Here is a 16,769-nt window from a genome sequence, read left to right on the forward strand (position 1 = left end):
TCCCGGCCCGGCCGCGCCGCCCCAGCGGAAAGGAGCAGCCTACCGGGCAGAGGCTCCGGGACCCGCGAATAGGGCAGCGGCCGGACGGGCGCTCACCGCCGGGAAGAGCTGCTGCTGCTCGGCTGGGCGTGCGCCCGCCCTCCCCGCTCCCGCGTTCAACTGGTGGGACCCTCCTCCTCTCCATCATCCTCCTCCGCCCCCGAGGCGCGGCGCGGCCGGCGGGCAGCGGCGCCGGGCCGGCCCCCGGCGGCGCGGCTAGCAGCGGCGGCAGCGGCAGGCGGCCGGCTGCGCTGGCGGAGGATGCGGGCGGCGGCCCGGCGGCGCGGGGGGCTGCTGGCGGGCGGAGGGCAGCGGCGAGGCGCCTGACCGCACGGCTCCGCTCCGCGCCCGAGGATGCTTGCGGGGCGATGCCCGGCGACAGGGAGGACGAGATCTGCCAGAAAGCGCTGCAGCTGCTGGCCGAGCTGTGCTCCGTCGGGGCGGTGGAGGACGAGAATTGCCGTGATTTCATCTACTACCTGCGGGACAGAGCCCGGCCCCGCCTCACCGACTCAGGTACGGCCGGCGGTGCGGCTCGGCGGGCCCGGCGCGGCGGCCGGCGCCGTCCCCGGCTGCGGGCGGAGGGCGAGTTCCTCGGGCGGAGGCCGGCAGCGGCGGAGCGAGGCCTGCCGGCCCCGCGGGGCTGCCGGCGGCGGGAGCGGGCGCTCCCCGCAGCCCCGGCCTTGGGTGCATCCCCGGCAGGCGGGCGGAGCCCCCCCCGATCGCTGTTGACCCCGCTCGCCTCGCGAGCGTCCGCGGTGCAGCTCGGCGCCGGCTGCCTCCGAGCTGCGGGCAGGGTCGTGGGCAACTTTCGTGGCCGGCAGGAGGCGGCTGGACCGTGGCATCGGCAGCCGGCCCGGTCCGGAGCGACCTTGCCCGGCGCGGCCGGTGCCTCGCCGCCGTGCCGTGGGGTTACGGGGCTCCTGCTGTGCTCCCGTGGCCTTAATTGTAGGGATGCTGGGTTTGCGGAGCAGCGTACGTACGATACGATTTAAGCTAACTTTCCAGCTCTGCATTTTCACAAGGCGAACCGGCTGTTTCTCCCATGTCTGTAGCAGGTGTGGGGGTTGTAGGTCTGACAAGATGCAAATAGAGTGTTTGTGTATGTATGTTTCTGGATTATGGTTGCCTTTTCGTATCTTGGCAATAGCACCGATTTTAAAACTTTCACGTAAGGAAGCTTCTTAATGAGGAAGCTGAGCTCCAGCTGCTCAGAAATGCTGAAAGATTAATGATGTTCTGTACGTCTCTGGTCATAAGGGAAAGGCAAAGTACGGTTTGAAGTAGGAACCTATTATGTTTACATCAGGAGGAGGAGACATTTAAAGAGTTGGAAGTTGAAACGTTTGTAGCACTGAGAAGCCTTGGTGCTAGATCAGCTATCGGCGCTACCCAATATTATGAGCATACATTAGCTCATTTAGCACAGGGCACTCTACTTTCAGTATATTCTTAAGCATTTTCTGTCATTTGCAAAGTCTGAAGTAGGACTGAAAGCACAGCTTACTGACAAATGCTTGGACGTGCCAGGAAGTCTGGAGGAAACCAGGAAAAATGCAAAAATATTCAGGGAAGGAGGAAGGGAAGCTCTTCTATCGTGATAAATGAATAAGGAGATAGAAGCAAATAGTGGGTACAGTACAAGTTTGCATGCATCCAGCCTTATTTGCAGCCATTCTGGTTTCTCTCTTACAAAAAGATATTCAAATTAAAGTAATTCATGCAATGTTGGATAAGGAATCTTTAAAATCAGACAAATCTGTCTTGTTCGTACAGTCCGATTTATTTTCTTTGTTCACACAAGCAGTAATTTTGGCGACAGACACCTGTGATTTTCTGTCATTTTCATTTACCAAGGGATCAATCACATATTTGTATATCAGGTGATGATTCCTAAAACGTCTACTTCAATCAGTGCTCACTCTGAATACTAAATTACTTGGAATGCATAGGAGGGCTTCGGGCTCATCTAACTTGAAACAGCTTTCCAGATTTCTTTAAAGTACCTTGGCTTTTTTTCCATCAGCCTTAGGCAAAGGGTACCTGGCATCATTCTGGTAGTGTTCTTCAAAACATGGCGCACTCAGTTAGAATTCATCACCACCACCTAAAGATAAAAACAAACAAATAAATAAATCATATTTATTCCTACCTGGTTTGCTTCAAGCACTATTACACAACGGACTTGTGATATTGTTGCAAACCTGCTCAGTTACACAGAGCAGCGCTCCCTAACCTCCGCCAGCCGATGCGCAATGACAGCGAGCAATTATGCTGCAGGCAGCATCTTCCTATTGGCCTCAGTTTTAACATCTTTATTTTCTGCATCTGCAGGCAGTCTCAGAGGGTCTAGCAGGGAACGCGTTACCCATGAGCCCTGACTCAGAAACCACTTCTTCAGAGTAGCAGTATTATGTCAGGAATATACAAATTTACCCTACCTCACATTTCTTTGATTAAAATACATATGGTGTGCCTCTAAACTCGCTGCCCATGAGGTTTGTTTGGCCAGTCCTTGGATATCATGGCAAGAAGACAGTCTACTTGGCTTCCCAAAATAAATAATATGATTTGCAATCATAGGATAGTATATTGTCTTGATGTACGTTAAGAATGTTGTCAACTTAGTAATAGTGGAAAAGCCCTGATAACGGATACAGCCACTCTCTAGCAACTGGGACCTAAACTGGGTGAAGAAAGCCTGTGCTGAAGGAGAGTGTCTTTGTAGCAGAATTTGGCAAAAGATGAAGCTGTAATTTTTATAACCCGTGTTTCTTAACTGTGCAAAGGTGATGTGCATTAGACAAATTTAGCAGTCTCCTGTTTGGCCAGACAACAGACCTGTCTGAGGATGTCATATCATCACAGAATCATAAAGGTTGGAAAAGACCTCTAAGATTCAACCCCAGTCCACCCCCAGCATGCCCACCCACTAAACCACGTCGGTCAGTGCCATGATTCCATGGCTCTCAGCACCTTCAGTGATGGCAACTCCATCACCTCCCTGGGCAGCCCATTCTAGTGCCTCACCAGTTTATCTGAGTTTTTCCTAATATCCATCCCGAACCTCCTCTGGCACATCCTGAGGCCATTACCCCTCATCAGTTCTCTCAGTTGAGAAAAGTGTAGCTGGAGAACATACCTAATTAGCTCTTGTGCAGAAATTAAGGCATTTCCCCTTCCTTGTGCATGTTTTTCTCTAATGAAGCAACTACTTGCTTACCCCCAGCCCCATAAAGGATACAGCTAACATGCAGCACCAAATTCGGTTTGAGTAGTTGGCTGTACCATGTGTATGTCAGCAGGGCTGGACAGCTGCAGTAGCTACCACAAAGCCAAATTGAACTGTAGGAATGCTGAGCCAAACATGAGGGTCTGTCAGCAAACTTGGTCTCACAGACTCTCCATCATAGTCCTCAACAGCAAAGTCCCCACAGAACCCCTCATTTCACACATGACGCCTGTGCAGTTATGTCTGTGGCCTGCCACCATCCCAGTATTGTGTGTGGCTTGGAGTGGAGTGCAGCAGAGTGGGGGCAGGTCAGGGACTGGGTGCTGGTGACAGACATCTTTATTTTTCACATAATTTGCTCTATTTTTGGAAGCACTGCACTGCTTAGAACATAAGTTTAAGGGCTAATGAGTTTTAGACATAATGCACTGGTCTGCTGGATTTGAAGGGTGACATGGGTGAGTCAGATTTTAAAGGTTTTCAGAAAAGTAGAAATGCAAATTAGGCATTTAGTAAAAAATCTTCAATTAGTTCAATAGGAGTTATATGTCAGACCACTCCTGAAAATCCCAGTAGGCATCCATAAGCATTTGGAATCCTTAATAAGCTGCATCTTTGTCTTTTTCATTCCTCCATTCTGTATTTGTAAAATGATGGTAATTTTTCTATAGCACAGAGGTGTTTTATGAGGATAAATTGCTGTAAAAAGGCTAAGCATATCAAATACACATTATAATCATAAAGAAAATTCATATGGAACTCATATAAATATTCAAATGGAAACCTTGTTCGTCATATGCACATTTGAAAACAACCCCTCAAGATCACTTCATGACACCAGGTAAAGCCAACAGCAGTTGTTGCAGATGAGGAATCATAGAACGCTTTGGGTTGGGAGGGACCTTTAAGATCATCTGCTATAGGCAGGGTCACCTGCCACAAGACGAGGTTGCTCAAAGAATGGAGCAACCATTGGAAGAAAAATTGCTTGATTGAAGGACTTATACCAATGTGTGAGAAAAACAGGAAGGTGGGAAATCTGAATGGAGACACCAGGAATTACTGAAATGGAAGTTAAGACACCAAAGATTGCACTTCTTTCTGGACTGTTTCTCTACTAGATTTACCTTGCGACTTCTTAACTGAAAAACATGGTGGAGCATGAATCAAAGTGGCCAAAAAGGTCATGTATGTTTTTGTACACAACTAGGCTTTTAAAAAGATGGATGCTTTGGGAAAATAAATAAATAAATAAATAAATAAATCAAGAGGAAGAGATACATTGCTTCAATTCAGGATAGGATAGAGATGGCACAGAAGAGAAAGTGAACTGTTATTGGTGGTTTGAACTAATGTTCTGCCCTTGGTCTACCAACATGAATTGGCTGTATGAATTAGCATTCCATTCTCATTAATTTGACTGCGCCAGTGTTGAAATCAACCTTAAAGCTTTGTTGTTGTTTTTGTCCCCTGTAGGATAATTTTTTGTTGTGTGGTTTTTGCTTTTTAAGCGAGGACAACTTTGCAGAGCAGTGGCAGTGGTAGGTTACCATTGTTCTGCACAGACCTGATGAATTTCTGCACTGCCTTTTGTTGTAGTGTTTTGCCAACTTTGCAATGACGTGCTGGCTACACACCTTCTACTGACTGCTAGATGCAGCAACAAGGTGCTCAATACGTAGTTACATGATGTTTGCTAGTACTGAATATCGCTAAAATGCAGTCATATAAAGGAATTAAAGTATAAAAGCTTCCTTGCACAGAAAGGTAGCACATTCTAGAGATTGAATTTTTCTTCCACTAGTTAAGGAGTAGAAAGATGCAACCCTTGAAAACTTAAATAAAAGTTTTAAAAGGTCAGAGGAAGCTGTTATGAGCATAAGGACTGAGGGTAAAAGAAAAAGGCATTTATAAAGATAAGAAATATATTAAAAGTCTGGGCCATTAATCATAATGAATTTTCATTAATGTCATAGTGAGTGGAATAACAAATAGAAATAAAAAGTACATTTTCCTATCTTAAAAGCTTTCCTATCTTCCCTACTTAAAAGTTGGCTAATAGATGCTGAAACAAAAAAGTGGCGAATATTGTGAATGTAATCATGGTCATTAGGCATAATGTATGCTATAGGTCATAAGTAAGAGGTCAGTACTGTACCATGACAGAAAGTCAGAATTCACTATTTGATTTAAAGATAGTTGACAATCAAGAAACTAAAACGTGAGCATTGAAATGTGATGGATATTGAAGGTGCAACTTGTGAGAATGCAGTTATGTTCTTGCAATAGAATTTATGCTTCTGCAAGTAATGCAGTGATTACTACTTTCACCTTAGGAAAGATGAAAGTGCAAGAAAACAAAAGGGCCTAACAGGATAAACTGTGGCCTCCCAGCTTCCAGTGGAATGTGGGAAATGAAGTTTTTTTTTTGAGTGGAGACTCATTCAAGGGGATTGATTCCTCTATCTAATCCTTCATGTATTCCTGCTCTTCAGAAAAGAATTCAAACATGATGTGCTTGAATCAAGCAAGATTCTTTATATGGAATTATATTTCAGGAACATAACAAGTTGCAGGGTTTCGTCAAGATAATAAGTACATCTAGATTTATGTAGACAAATGCAAAAAGCATTTACAGAGTTGTAATGAGTCAAACTTATGAGTAAAACTTTCAATGTTTTTTATTTTACTCGTTGTGAGGCATCGTTTTCCATGTTTGTCATCTTATTTTCATCCTGAAAAATGAATATAAAATGCTGCCATTCAAAATCGATCGTATTCTATATGTTCTGTCAGTAGAGAGCTCTTGACAAGACAGAGGACAAGTACAAAGCACCCAGTGACAATGTCAAATGAACAGTGAAGTATGAGGTCCAAGTTCTCTGACTTTCAAGAATCAAAGTACAGTTTCAAGGTTTTTGAAAAAGTAATGCAATGTGCTTAATGTAATTAAAACTGAAAACACGATTCCTTTTTCTTTTGTGAAAAGTCAAGAACAGGTTTGCAAAAGGTAAATATAACTCTTCCTGTTCCTTGTATTTAGAGGTTCCATGTAAAGAAATAAGCGCTCAAGGATTTTCCTGTGCTACTGGAAAAGCTTCGTACCTGAAGTTCCTGGGGAACATAGTGCAGAAAAGAGCAAATATTATGTTGAGGGAAAAGGAACTGTGCGCTTACTAATGGCCTGAAAGCTTTAATTGCTTCTTTGCAAATTAAAAAAGAAAGGATGGAGAACATGTGTGAAAATGAAGAACAGATAAACTACTACATTTTAAGATGAAGGTTTTACTTTAATACAGTTACTCAGAGAGAAAGAATTCTGTCATTTCCTCAGGTAGCCTGGAGATGTGTAGATGTTTCACTTAAAATTTATGTTCCGGAAACAGGAAAAGGAAGGCTACAAAGATCGTTCAGATTACAAAGTATGATCTTGAGCTTTGATGAGGTTGCAGCATGGTCATCTTATACACTGTTCAAATATGAAAGGAAAGATCCCTTCAGTACCAAAGTCATTTTACATTTTTTAGTGGTGCAAAACTACTTCAAACTGTCCCTTTCCTCATAACTTGAGGGTGGAAATGTGTTGAGGTGTTTTGTAGTACTTTGACAAATATTTGATGCCGTTGCTCCCTTGCGGCTGCCCTTGGGTTGCTCTGGGGAGGAGCTGTATGAGAAAAAGCAGAAAAGTGGCTTTCTAGCCCCTCTTGACCTCTGCACCTATATGCAAAATAGGTGTGGAAAGCAAGGGATTTCTAGGGCTTCCATTGCCATTGTGTTTTTACTTCTCACTTATACAGGAATTGCATTTAACTTATGCTTCGGGGAAGACCTGCTGGAGAGGAGCTCTGCTGAGAGGGACCTGGGCGTCCTGGTGGACGACAGGTTGTCCATGAGCCAGCAGTGTGCCCTTGTAGCCAAAAAGGCCAATGGCATACTGGGGTGCATTAAAAAGAGCGTAGCCAGCAGGTCAAGGGAGGTGATCCTCCCCCTCTACTCTGCCCTGGTGAGGCCTCATCTGGAATACTGTGTCCAGTTCTGGGCTCCCCAGTACAAAAAAGACAGGGATCTCTTGGAAAGAGTCCAGCGGAGGGCCACAAAGATGGTGAAGGGCCTGGAGCATCTCCCCTATGAGGAGAGACTTAGGGAACTGGGTCTGTTTAGCCTTGAGAAAAGAAGGCTGAGAGGGGACTTGATCCAGGTTTATAAATACCTGAAGTGTGGGAGCCATAGTGGCGAGGCTGGTCTGTTTTCAGTAGTGTGTGGGGACAGGACTAGGGGAAATGGGCTGAAACTTCAGCATAGGAAGTTCCGCACGAATGTGCGCAAGAACTTCTTTACGGTGAGGGTGACGGAGCACTGGAACAGGCTGCCCAGGGAGCTGGTAAAGTCTCCTTCTCTGGAGATATTCAAGACCCTCCTGGACGCCTACCTGTGCGATGTGGTGTAGGGAGCCTGCTTTGGCAGGGGGGTTGGACTCGATGATCTCTAGAGGTCCCTTCCAACCCCTATAATTCTGTGATTCTGTGATTATGCTGTTTAGAGTATGCACTTACACACCAAAACTATGGCATAAGCATTGTGTGACACTTGTGTTAGACTAATGTCAACTGTGCTCTTTTGTATACATTTTTAAAGTGTGTTTTCTTATATACTAAATTCACTTTATATGTATTTATATCAAGAGTATTTATTTGCTGAAGTCCTTGCAATCACATTTGTCAGGTCATCCTAAAAGTCAGAATAACACATCAATTAACTCAGAAGCCAGTTATCTCTGCAGTCATCCCACAGTTTAAGTCTCCTCCAAACGTGCGGTGAATAATAAAGAAAACCACTATTTTGAATGGCAACAAAAATATATATAATTGAAAAGAGCTTAGAGAGTAATGACAAAAACAACAACCTTTTAAAAAGTAGGATGGTTAAATAGCTCACAGTCAGTCTTATACCTGAATTCTCCTCTTAAATGCCAGTTTTGTGATGAAAAACAGGAGGCTAATATTAGCCCTTGCACATATGACTGTTCTCGCCACTAAAACTTTATCACTGCATTTGTCATAACTCTTATTTCAATAGGTTTTGCATGTTTCCCTTAGACGGCAGGAGGGATGGGAAGAATTTATTAATTGCAGTTTCCTAAGAAACATCTGAAAGCTTAATTTTTGCAGGCAACAATTTCTGTTTGGAGACAAAGAACTCTGATCCTTTAAGTAGAGGTGTAGCTGTAATGGATTTATGGGTCATTAATTCATCACAAACATGACCATGTGTTACAGGAATGGTGTTGTTCTGAACTGCTGGAGTTTTTTGTGTGATCCAAGTCCAAGTGCTGTGGACTCTTCACCCCTACCCCAATAGCTTTCTGGAAATTTCCTTTCCAAACTAATTTGTGAGAGTTTAATCACATTGACAATTCAGAGATCTAGAAATGTAACTTTGAAATGACTGGTGTCATAACGAGCAGTTCTGCAAACAGCAGATCGAGTTAAATTGAGTCTTGAGGCTGTAGAGCAGTGTAGAAGCTTTGGTGTGTAACATGTAGAAAATGAACTGCATTTTTTCCTTTGGTTGGAGCACTGCTTCCTTGAACTGATTGCATGACATAATCAAGATGTAAACTTCTTGGAAACCTCTACCCATATCACAGATTTGACTGCTCATCAACAGATTCAGGAGTTACTTATATGATACACAAGATGTGTATTTTTGCCACTGAGTACTTTTCCTGATATTATTCCCAATGGAATTCTGTACCATGATTCCCCTGTATCCCACTGGTCTGCTAGCACATCGCATGTAGGCAGCTATGCTGGCAGCACAGACCTAGAGGACTGCTTGGGAATTAAACATTATTTTCTCAAATTGCTTCTGTGCTGGGAAAAAGGAACAGAAAATGTTTGCAGGTTTTGTTTCATCTTCTAGATGACATAAAATCTTCCTTTGGGAAGACCATCTGTTTTCCAGTTGTTTTGAACCATTCCGAGCACAGATCTAGATGGTGTTTAGAGCTGGGTGAGTATAGATCTGGCATTTATTATTAAATGATCAATTGCCTTAGGAGGTTCATAGTGGTGCTGTTCAGTGACAGCTCAAGTCCTGTTTTCAGGTTAAACTTAAGAAGTAAGATAGAGCAGTCTGCAGCACTTAGAGGTCAGCTTAGCAAAGAGGCTTGGAGCTAAAGCACCCCCTATTACCCCTTCACCTACGAGAGGCAGGGGCAGGAAGAAGATGCTACTGTTCTTTGCTTCTCCTTGATCCCTCTCACTGCCATGGTCTGGAAGGAAGAGTTCCCCAGGCAGGTGAATGATGCAGATCATCAAGCAATACGGTCACAACAGTACATTTAATAAGAAGCAAAAACAGGCTTGTAACTGAAAGCTGTAATTCCTGGCTTTTCCCTTATTTAGTATGGGCCCATCATATTTTTGCAATTCATTTGTCAGTTTATGTTAATAAACACATTCTTAGGTTTTAGTATTTCCCCCATTGAACATACAGATCCTTGGTGGCTTAGAGCAAAGCTGTACGTAAGAACATGTATTGTGCATTTTTTTCCTATATTTTGTCATTAACTTAAGAGCTCTTTTGTGGCTCTGTTTAGACTAGAGATATACGGTGCGATTACTTTGGTCTCAAGCTTTATGTCCCTCTTACACCGTTAACAAAATTTTAGATCAGGCAATAAGAAATAATTAATTACAGATGAAAGGATGTCTGAGATGAAAAATAAAAGCTGTTAGTGGCAACTTTTTCAATTATCAGTTCTCAAAGATCACTGTCTCACAAGAGAAAGCTTTTTTGTATATTCTGTAGTACCATTAAGTAGCGAGCACTTGATCCCTTGATCTGGAAAGTACAAAAAATTCTGTGACACAAAGAAAACGTTACACACAACAGCTGGTGGTTTGCACATTTGGTGCACTACCGTAATCACACTGAATCTTGTGTATTTTATGTTGCTCAATATGTTTAGCTGCTTTTTTGGACTTTCAACATTCGTTAGCCAAGTCAAGTCAGTTTGGCTTCCTTTGGCAGACACACTACAGGATTTTCTCTTTTATACTTACTGTGGTTATTTGGTATTGAAAAATACATTGTAATCAGTTGAAACTGGCATACATATGGATATGTCTTAAGATAATATGCAGCTCTTGTGTGTCTGTTAAGAAGAACAATGGAAGAGTCCAGGAGAGTGTAATCTTTCAGGAAAATCTAAGCTTCATTCATCTGTGTTTTAATTCCTTGGCTTCATAAGTATCTTGTTCTCTCCCCAGATCTAGCATGATTTAAGAATGCAATTGTATTGCTATTTAATAAGAAAAACAAACAGTGTTTGGCTCATCTCACACATACATAATCTCACAAGCCATCTAGCCATAGCCATATAAAGTATTTGTTGGTTCTCTTTTAAAACTTTCTACCTACTTTGTAATTTACAGTTAATGATTTTATTAACACAGACTGAGATAGAAACTATTTATGACACCTGTCAAATTTTGTAACTAATTACAAACTAATTATAATATTATAAACACAAAATAATGTGCAATGCTAATTAGAAAATTATCAATGAGGCCAAGTTCCATAATCTGTTTCCATTTGCAGTATATGTTTTACCCATTCAAAACAGAAGTTTCCTTAATTTTTTATTTTTTTTTTCCATGGAGAAGCTCTATGGATAAAATTAATGACCAGTCACTTTATCTTTTGTGGGAAGCTTACCATAAATAGGCTGATCTCAAGTATTTATTATGTTAAGGCCTCTCTGCACAGCGTAAGGGAGCAGAATGTTTCATGAGGCTGGCTACAGGGAAATAAAACAGGTACTAAGCTGGTTCTTGCTGAGTGCTATTCTATTCCCTGCCATGGAGCGGATGTAGGATATGCAGCAATGGCATTATGACAATTCTTACTTGCCTGAAAAGATCTTTTAGTTCGATGAGCAACCAAACACAACAGAAAAGAGATCTGATGTTGCTTTAAAAAAGGCAAGCTTTGAACAGAAGATTCTCCTTTTTACGGTATTATTTTTTTTTCACATTTTACCAATATGGGATTATATAAAAGACAAATCTAAACAAATCACTCCACATTTGTTTAATTCAGTGATGGTCTGTGATTCTGGGGCAGACTGCACTGTCAGGAATGACTCCTCTTTCTGCATGTGCCCCTGAGGCATCTATGGTAGTGAAAGTCCAACTTACTTAATCTAACTTTGTTGTTTTTTAAGTGATAAATGATAGTGTTGGGTTGACTGACTCAAACTAAACATTATTCCAATATAAGTTAAGGACAGAGAGATAGATGGTCAGGCTTAATGAAGAAAAGCATGGGACTGGAACAGGGGAGAAGAGAGATGTGGTTTAGCTGGTAAACCGAAAGGTGCGGTGTTGAACTTTGTTTTCCTTTGATTTGCTTGTTCCAATTTTCTAGCTGTCCCACAAACTAAAAGAGGTAAAAGAGACCCCTTGCTGGGAAGAAGTTCTGTTCCTTGCACAGCCACCAAATCCACTGTGCTAGAAGTCTAGAAACCCCACAGTACAACAAACCTGAGCAGGAAGATTGTCTCTTGTTCAGCTCTAGGGATGGATGCAAGGACCAGAGGTGGCTACCAGGTCTCAGAAGAAATGGGCATCACTAATGTTCCTAAGGGGCCGAAGAGCTTTGAGCAGACTTGCTGTCGTTTGGCAATAGAGTTAACTGAACTGAAGCCTGGGACTTTGAAGTCCTGCCTACAGAGTCATAATAGACTGGTAAAGTTGTGGATACACTTTGTTATTCCTCTGTTGTAAGACGTTATATTTCTATTTTTTTATTAGAGTAAAAATTGCCATTTCAAAAGCATTCATAGGTTGGCAAGCATGCCTGAGAAAGCATTATTTGACCCGGATACTAGGGATGTGGTTCATCAAGAAATAGAAAACATCACCATCGTGACTTTGCCTACTAAGGAAAAGCTGTCACTTCAACTCCTTCCTGTACAGAAGCATCATTGTTCCTGCCAGATTCTGCTAGATACAGAAGGTGTAACATTTTTATCTATGCTCTCATTCTCAAGTTAATGTCTTGTTCGTGCCTACCTTACTCATCCTCTACCTGTCTCTTGTTCTGTTGTTGTTATAATGAGTGGTTTGAGTAGTCAGGCTGATTTCTTTCCTACTGCTCCTATGAGCTAGTGATGACAAAATAGTTAAAGCGGTGCCCAAAATAGCAGTGCAAAGGTATAAGTTTGTCAGAGCAACTTGACAGTAATTACTGTATCTGTCCTGTGGTTCAGTGTTACGCGTGAGACCCAGCACTGTGAACAAAAACCTCACTTTCTTCTTTTGATGCATTTTTTACTTTCCTAATTTTCTTGGATGCTAGAAACCAGTACAGACCTTAAAAGCAACAAAACTAGAAACAGCTTTGGCCTCCACAACTTTTTTTTTTTTTTCCTCCTTCCCAAACAGGGGAGAAAAGTAATTTGTTACCTTCAGCAACATCTAAAATACAGTCTCAGGATTTACTTCTTGCTCTGAAGGCTCTGTACACCGCGAGAAGGAACAGAAATATTGTTAAAACAGGAAGGCTGGGGATTTAACGTTTGGCTGCTATACCTCCTTTTTCTGTGCCCCTCTGAAAAAGGAAGATTTCCAGTGGCAGTTGTTGCCATGGTACTAAGCAGGACGAGGTGTCTACTCCAATCTCAAAGCTATCTTTGTGGTTGTACAGTGAATAATTATCTCTTCTGACAAGTAAGGCTTGTTTACTCAGAATTAATACAGTACCACTTCTCTTATTCCAAAGTGGGGAGAGGCTCTTGAGGTCATTCCCCACGCGTCAAGGCAAATGCAAGCTTCAGCAGAGCTGGAAAAGCCTGAGAATTAGCTCGGTCCTTCCACTTCCTCGTTAGCTGCTCAGATGAACAACCGCTTCACGCCCTGCCGAGCAGTTGATTGGCCTTGGAGGGAAGAAGTATCTGAAGCAGTATTAATGTTTCATTCAAAATCATGAGAGTCAGGGAGGAGTGGAGTTGGGGAATTCAAATGCACAAATCGTACTGCGTTTTATTTCACCAGGCCCTTTTGTCTTAAGCAGCATCCCTAACCGTCTCCTATGCTGGATTTACTCTCAGGATGGTCTTGCTGACTTCAAGGGGTTTTTTTGCAATGGTTAAAATTATCAGTGTACAGAAAGGATTTTAGCCCTCTCTCTTTCCTTTGCTTTTTCCTCCCCACTCTCCTTACTCTTTCCCCAGCCCTGTGAATGGCATGATGTATGCTGTACAAGAGACAGAGCTATAAAGAAGCTGTGCAGTCCCTCTAGCCTCTGCTATTTTCTTTTCTCCTTTTATCAGTGCTGCATCCAGGCCTTGCATATTTAGCTTTCCCTTTTTGTTTTTTCCGTAAGCAAAACCGTGCAAAAAGCTGTAAAATTAGTGCCTTAAAATGCTATCTCAAGGATGTATGACCAAATTAGATGTGATAAACCAATCAGCAGAGGGGTGCAGTGAAACACAGTGAGAACAGTCAGCTGCATCCACGAAACACACAAGTCCAAGACTCCAACAGTATAAAGCATCCAAAGCTGTAAAAGGGGTGCAGTTTTTACTTTTCTATTGCAGCCCCAGCATTCTGAAACGTGGTTGCATAAAGTACATTGAAAGACCTGCCAAAAAAGAAACATCACCTTGGTGTCTGCATCTGCAGAAGATCTTGAATTCGTTGTGAGTAATACAGCACGTGCCAGGGTTGTTAATGTGGAAATGCTGACACTAAATAAAGATTTATTTGCTCGAGATGGGAATAGAAAAGGTGTTAGGTACAGAGCTGGAGTTAGCTTTCAGATCACAAGGAGAGCCCCCGTTTTGGAATGTTTTAAGCAGATCCGTTCCCATAAGTTACAGTAAATACATGCCAGGCCTTTAAGTGTTTTTCAGATCTGTATTAATAATAATGAATTGAATAAACCAAATGTTGCTTATCATTTTATCTATTAGTTAATCTTTGGAAGGGTGGGGAAAGCGTTTGTTTTTTGGCAAATTCATTACAGGAATTAATTATACTGATGTAGTCGGTTCAAAGTAATGGAAAGACAGCCACAGTAATGAGGACTACAAGCATACAAAAGGGTATGGGACATGTCGGCATGTAAATCTGTGTTAATCAAATATTATTCCACTTTACATTAATACAAACTGTCTTGAACCAGTGTAGTTATTGGAGACAAAGTTCAACTGGCTGGACAGATTGCTACTTGGGAACTGAAGAATAAGGCTCTTTGCTGAACTGTGCCAGTCACTTGGTGTTTCATTTGGAGACATCTCTCAGTGCTGCTTTTTCTCTGCTCTTCCAGTTGCAATTTCAGTGCAGATACGCAGCTAAAACTCCAGCTAATCCTCTGCTTGTAATCAGTGGAGAGAGAGCAGGGCATGTCTCAAATGTGATTTCACTAAAGCGCCAGGCAAAAAACTGCCTAAAAAGCAGCCAGGAGAAAACGTTAGGCCCTCTGACTTAGGTGAAAGTGCTTGAATGCGTCTCTGTGTATTTTCAGTGAACAGAGAAGAGCCTGTGCTTTGATGAGGCCTCTCAGCACTTTACTCTTATAAATAATAAACAGAATATATTTTCCTCCTGTGTAGGTTAGCAAATAGAAATGTGCCTCTCTTATCAGCAAGGAAGCAGTAATTGAGATATGGAGATTTGATGGAATAGACATTCAGATGGGAATAAATAAAAGCATAAAAAGGATTTCAAAACCTCTGCTTCTGTGCTGGGATTAATCTGAATGTTTAGATATGGAATTTATTCACGATAACTGTTTGCGAGCTTGATTTTCTGTTTTCAGATCTAAATCCCACCCCAGACTCTAGCCTGTATCTCATTGTGCAACTGACAGGGGAACTTGTAGTTATCTTTTGCATATCCCAGCATTTTCTAGTTTTCTGCCTCTCAGCAGTACATTTTCAAACATGTACTTTCCTGGCCTGGTTAGGTTTGCAAATGCACATCTCGGCATGATACCATTTGAAAGGAAAACTGAAAGGATTAGTATAATAGTAATCCTTTTCACATTTTGATAGCAGAAATACACGATACAAAGCATGTTTCCTGGAGGGAGGGGCATCTTTTACTCGTTCCCATTCTCCAGTTCACCACCCACCATGCACATTCTGGGTATTAAGCAGTGCATTTTTCACCGTCTCCGGTTGCTTGTTATCAAAGATATACATTTGTTTATCAATGTCTGCAGTGTACCTGCCGTTTAAGTATTTCATAAAATGAAGCATCCATTCCCATATGTGAAAGTTCTCTAAAGAAACTGTCTTAACAGTTCTGTAACTCTGTTGAGCAACCTGCTGACAGCCAGATCTCCGCCAGTCTGGAAATCTGGAACAGACAGCTCTTTGAAGTGTATGGTTCTTTTCTGCTGCCTTTTTCTTTTCCCTTCTTTTCTGTCGAGTTTTTATTTAAGTGAAAATAATCTCACTCTTACAAGTGATTTTTTATTATTATTTTTAATTTCATATTTTGGTCATTCAAAAAATGATTCCCTTTCCCTACATTCATCTGAATTTATGCATTTTAGGGCACGACTCAATTCCACTTAAATGAGATTTCAGAAGCTCTCAAGACAGAGGCACTGAATCTGACCTCATGAATTTCGTACTGCTTTAACTCAAAATAATCTTTGAGAGCAATGTTTTCAAATAAGTGCATGTGAATGGATACATAGTGAGAATTAGTGCGTCCTCACACGTTTTTGAAAATCTAAGCCTTATGGTTTATGTTTCCATAAAAGAAGAAATGACTGCTTCTATCCAAATTGCTTTGCTGGGGTTGGAACTGGATGATCTTGAAGGTGCTCCCAACCCAAATCCTTCTGTGACTCTTGGTGTTATAATGATCTATTCTGAATCATCTGATCTTCTTTAATTTGTTTATTCCCTTTCATTTTACTCGGATCAAAGAAGTATGCTACAACAAGGAATTCACAGATTCTTCCTATAAAATACAAGAATGTGATAAACCTTTCTCTTCAATGCAATGCACTGTTAGCAGAAATTAGAAAGCTACAGTGTGAAGAGTAATCATTGTGAATATAGTGAGGCAAAAATGGGTTGCTAAATGTCTACCCGAGGGTGAGAATACTGTTAATTTAAAGGAAATAGGATCACAGATACTTCCAGAGAGAAGGATACATACAAAAACCTGATTCTAAATAAACTTAATGTCAATATAGCACAGTATAATTAAGGCACAGGAAGTGTGATATTCCTTCCATTTTGGTTTTGTTATTTTTTTTTCTGGCTGTAAGGGACCAGAATAAGTATTTGAAATCAGTGAATACCTGATCTATTTAGGAATGTTGAATGATAAATACGGACCAAGTGTTCATGAAACTTATCCTATTCAGCTGAAGTAATGAAAAATTAGCAAATCCTATCATTAGCATTGCAGATAGCAAGGAAAGTGGGCTGTAACTGTCTCTGGGGAGCTGGGAAGAAAACTCCTAT

General features: G+C 41.8%; 1 protein-coding gene across 3 annotated transcripts in view; it reads left to right on the top strand.

Moving 5' to 3' along the window:
- Positions 1–261: 261 nt before the first annotated feature.
- SYT9 (synaptotagmin 9) overlaps positions 262–16,769 on the top strand; it is a 63,731-nt gene continuing 47,223 nt past the window's right edge. For all 3 annotated transcript variants that reach the window (XM_072337566.1, XM_072337567.1, XM_072337568.1), the window contains exon 1: positions 262–555. In XM_072337566.1, the coding sequence (XP_072193667.1) occupies positions 408–555 (148 nt within the window). In that variant the 5' untranslated portion in view covers positions 262–407. The remainder of the gene's footprint in view (positions 556–16,769) is intronic.

Source organism: Excalfactoria chinensis, chromosome 5 (assembly GCF_039878825.1).
Source record: "Excalfactoria chinensis isolate bCotChi1 chromosome 5, bCotChi1.hap2, whole genome shotgun sequence".
In the NCBI taxonomy this organism is placed as follows: domain Eukaryota; kingdom Metazoa; phylum Chordata; class Aves; order Galliformes; family Phasianidae; genus Excalfactoria; species Excalfactoria chinensis.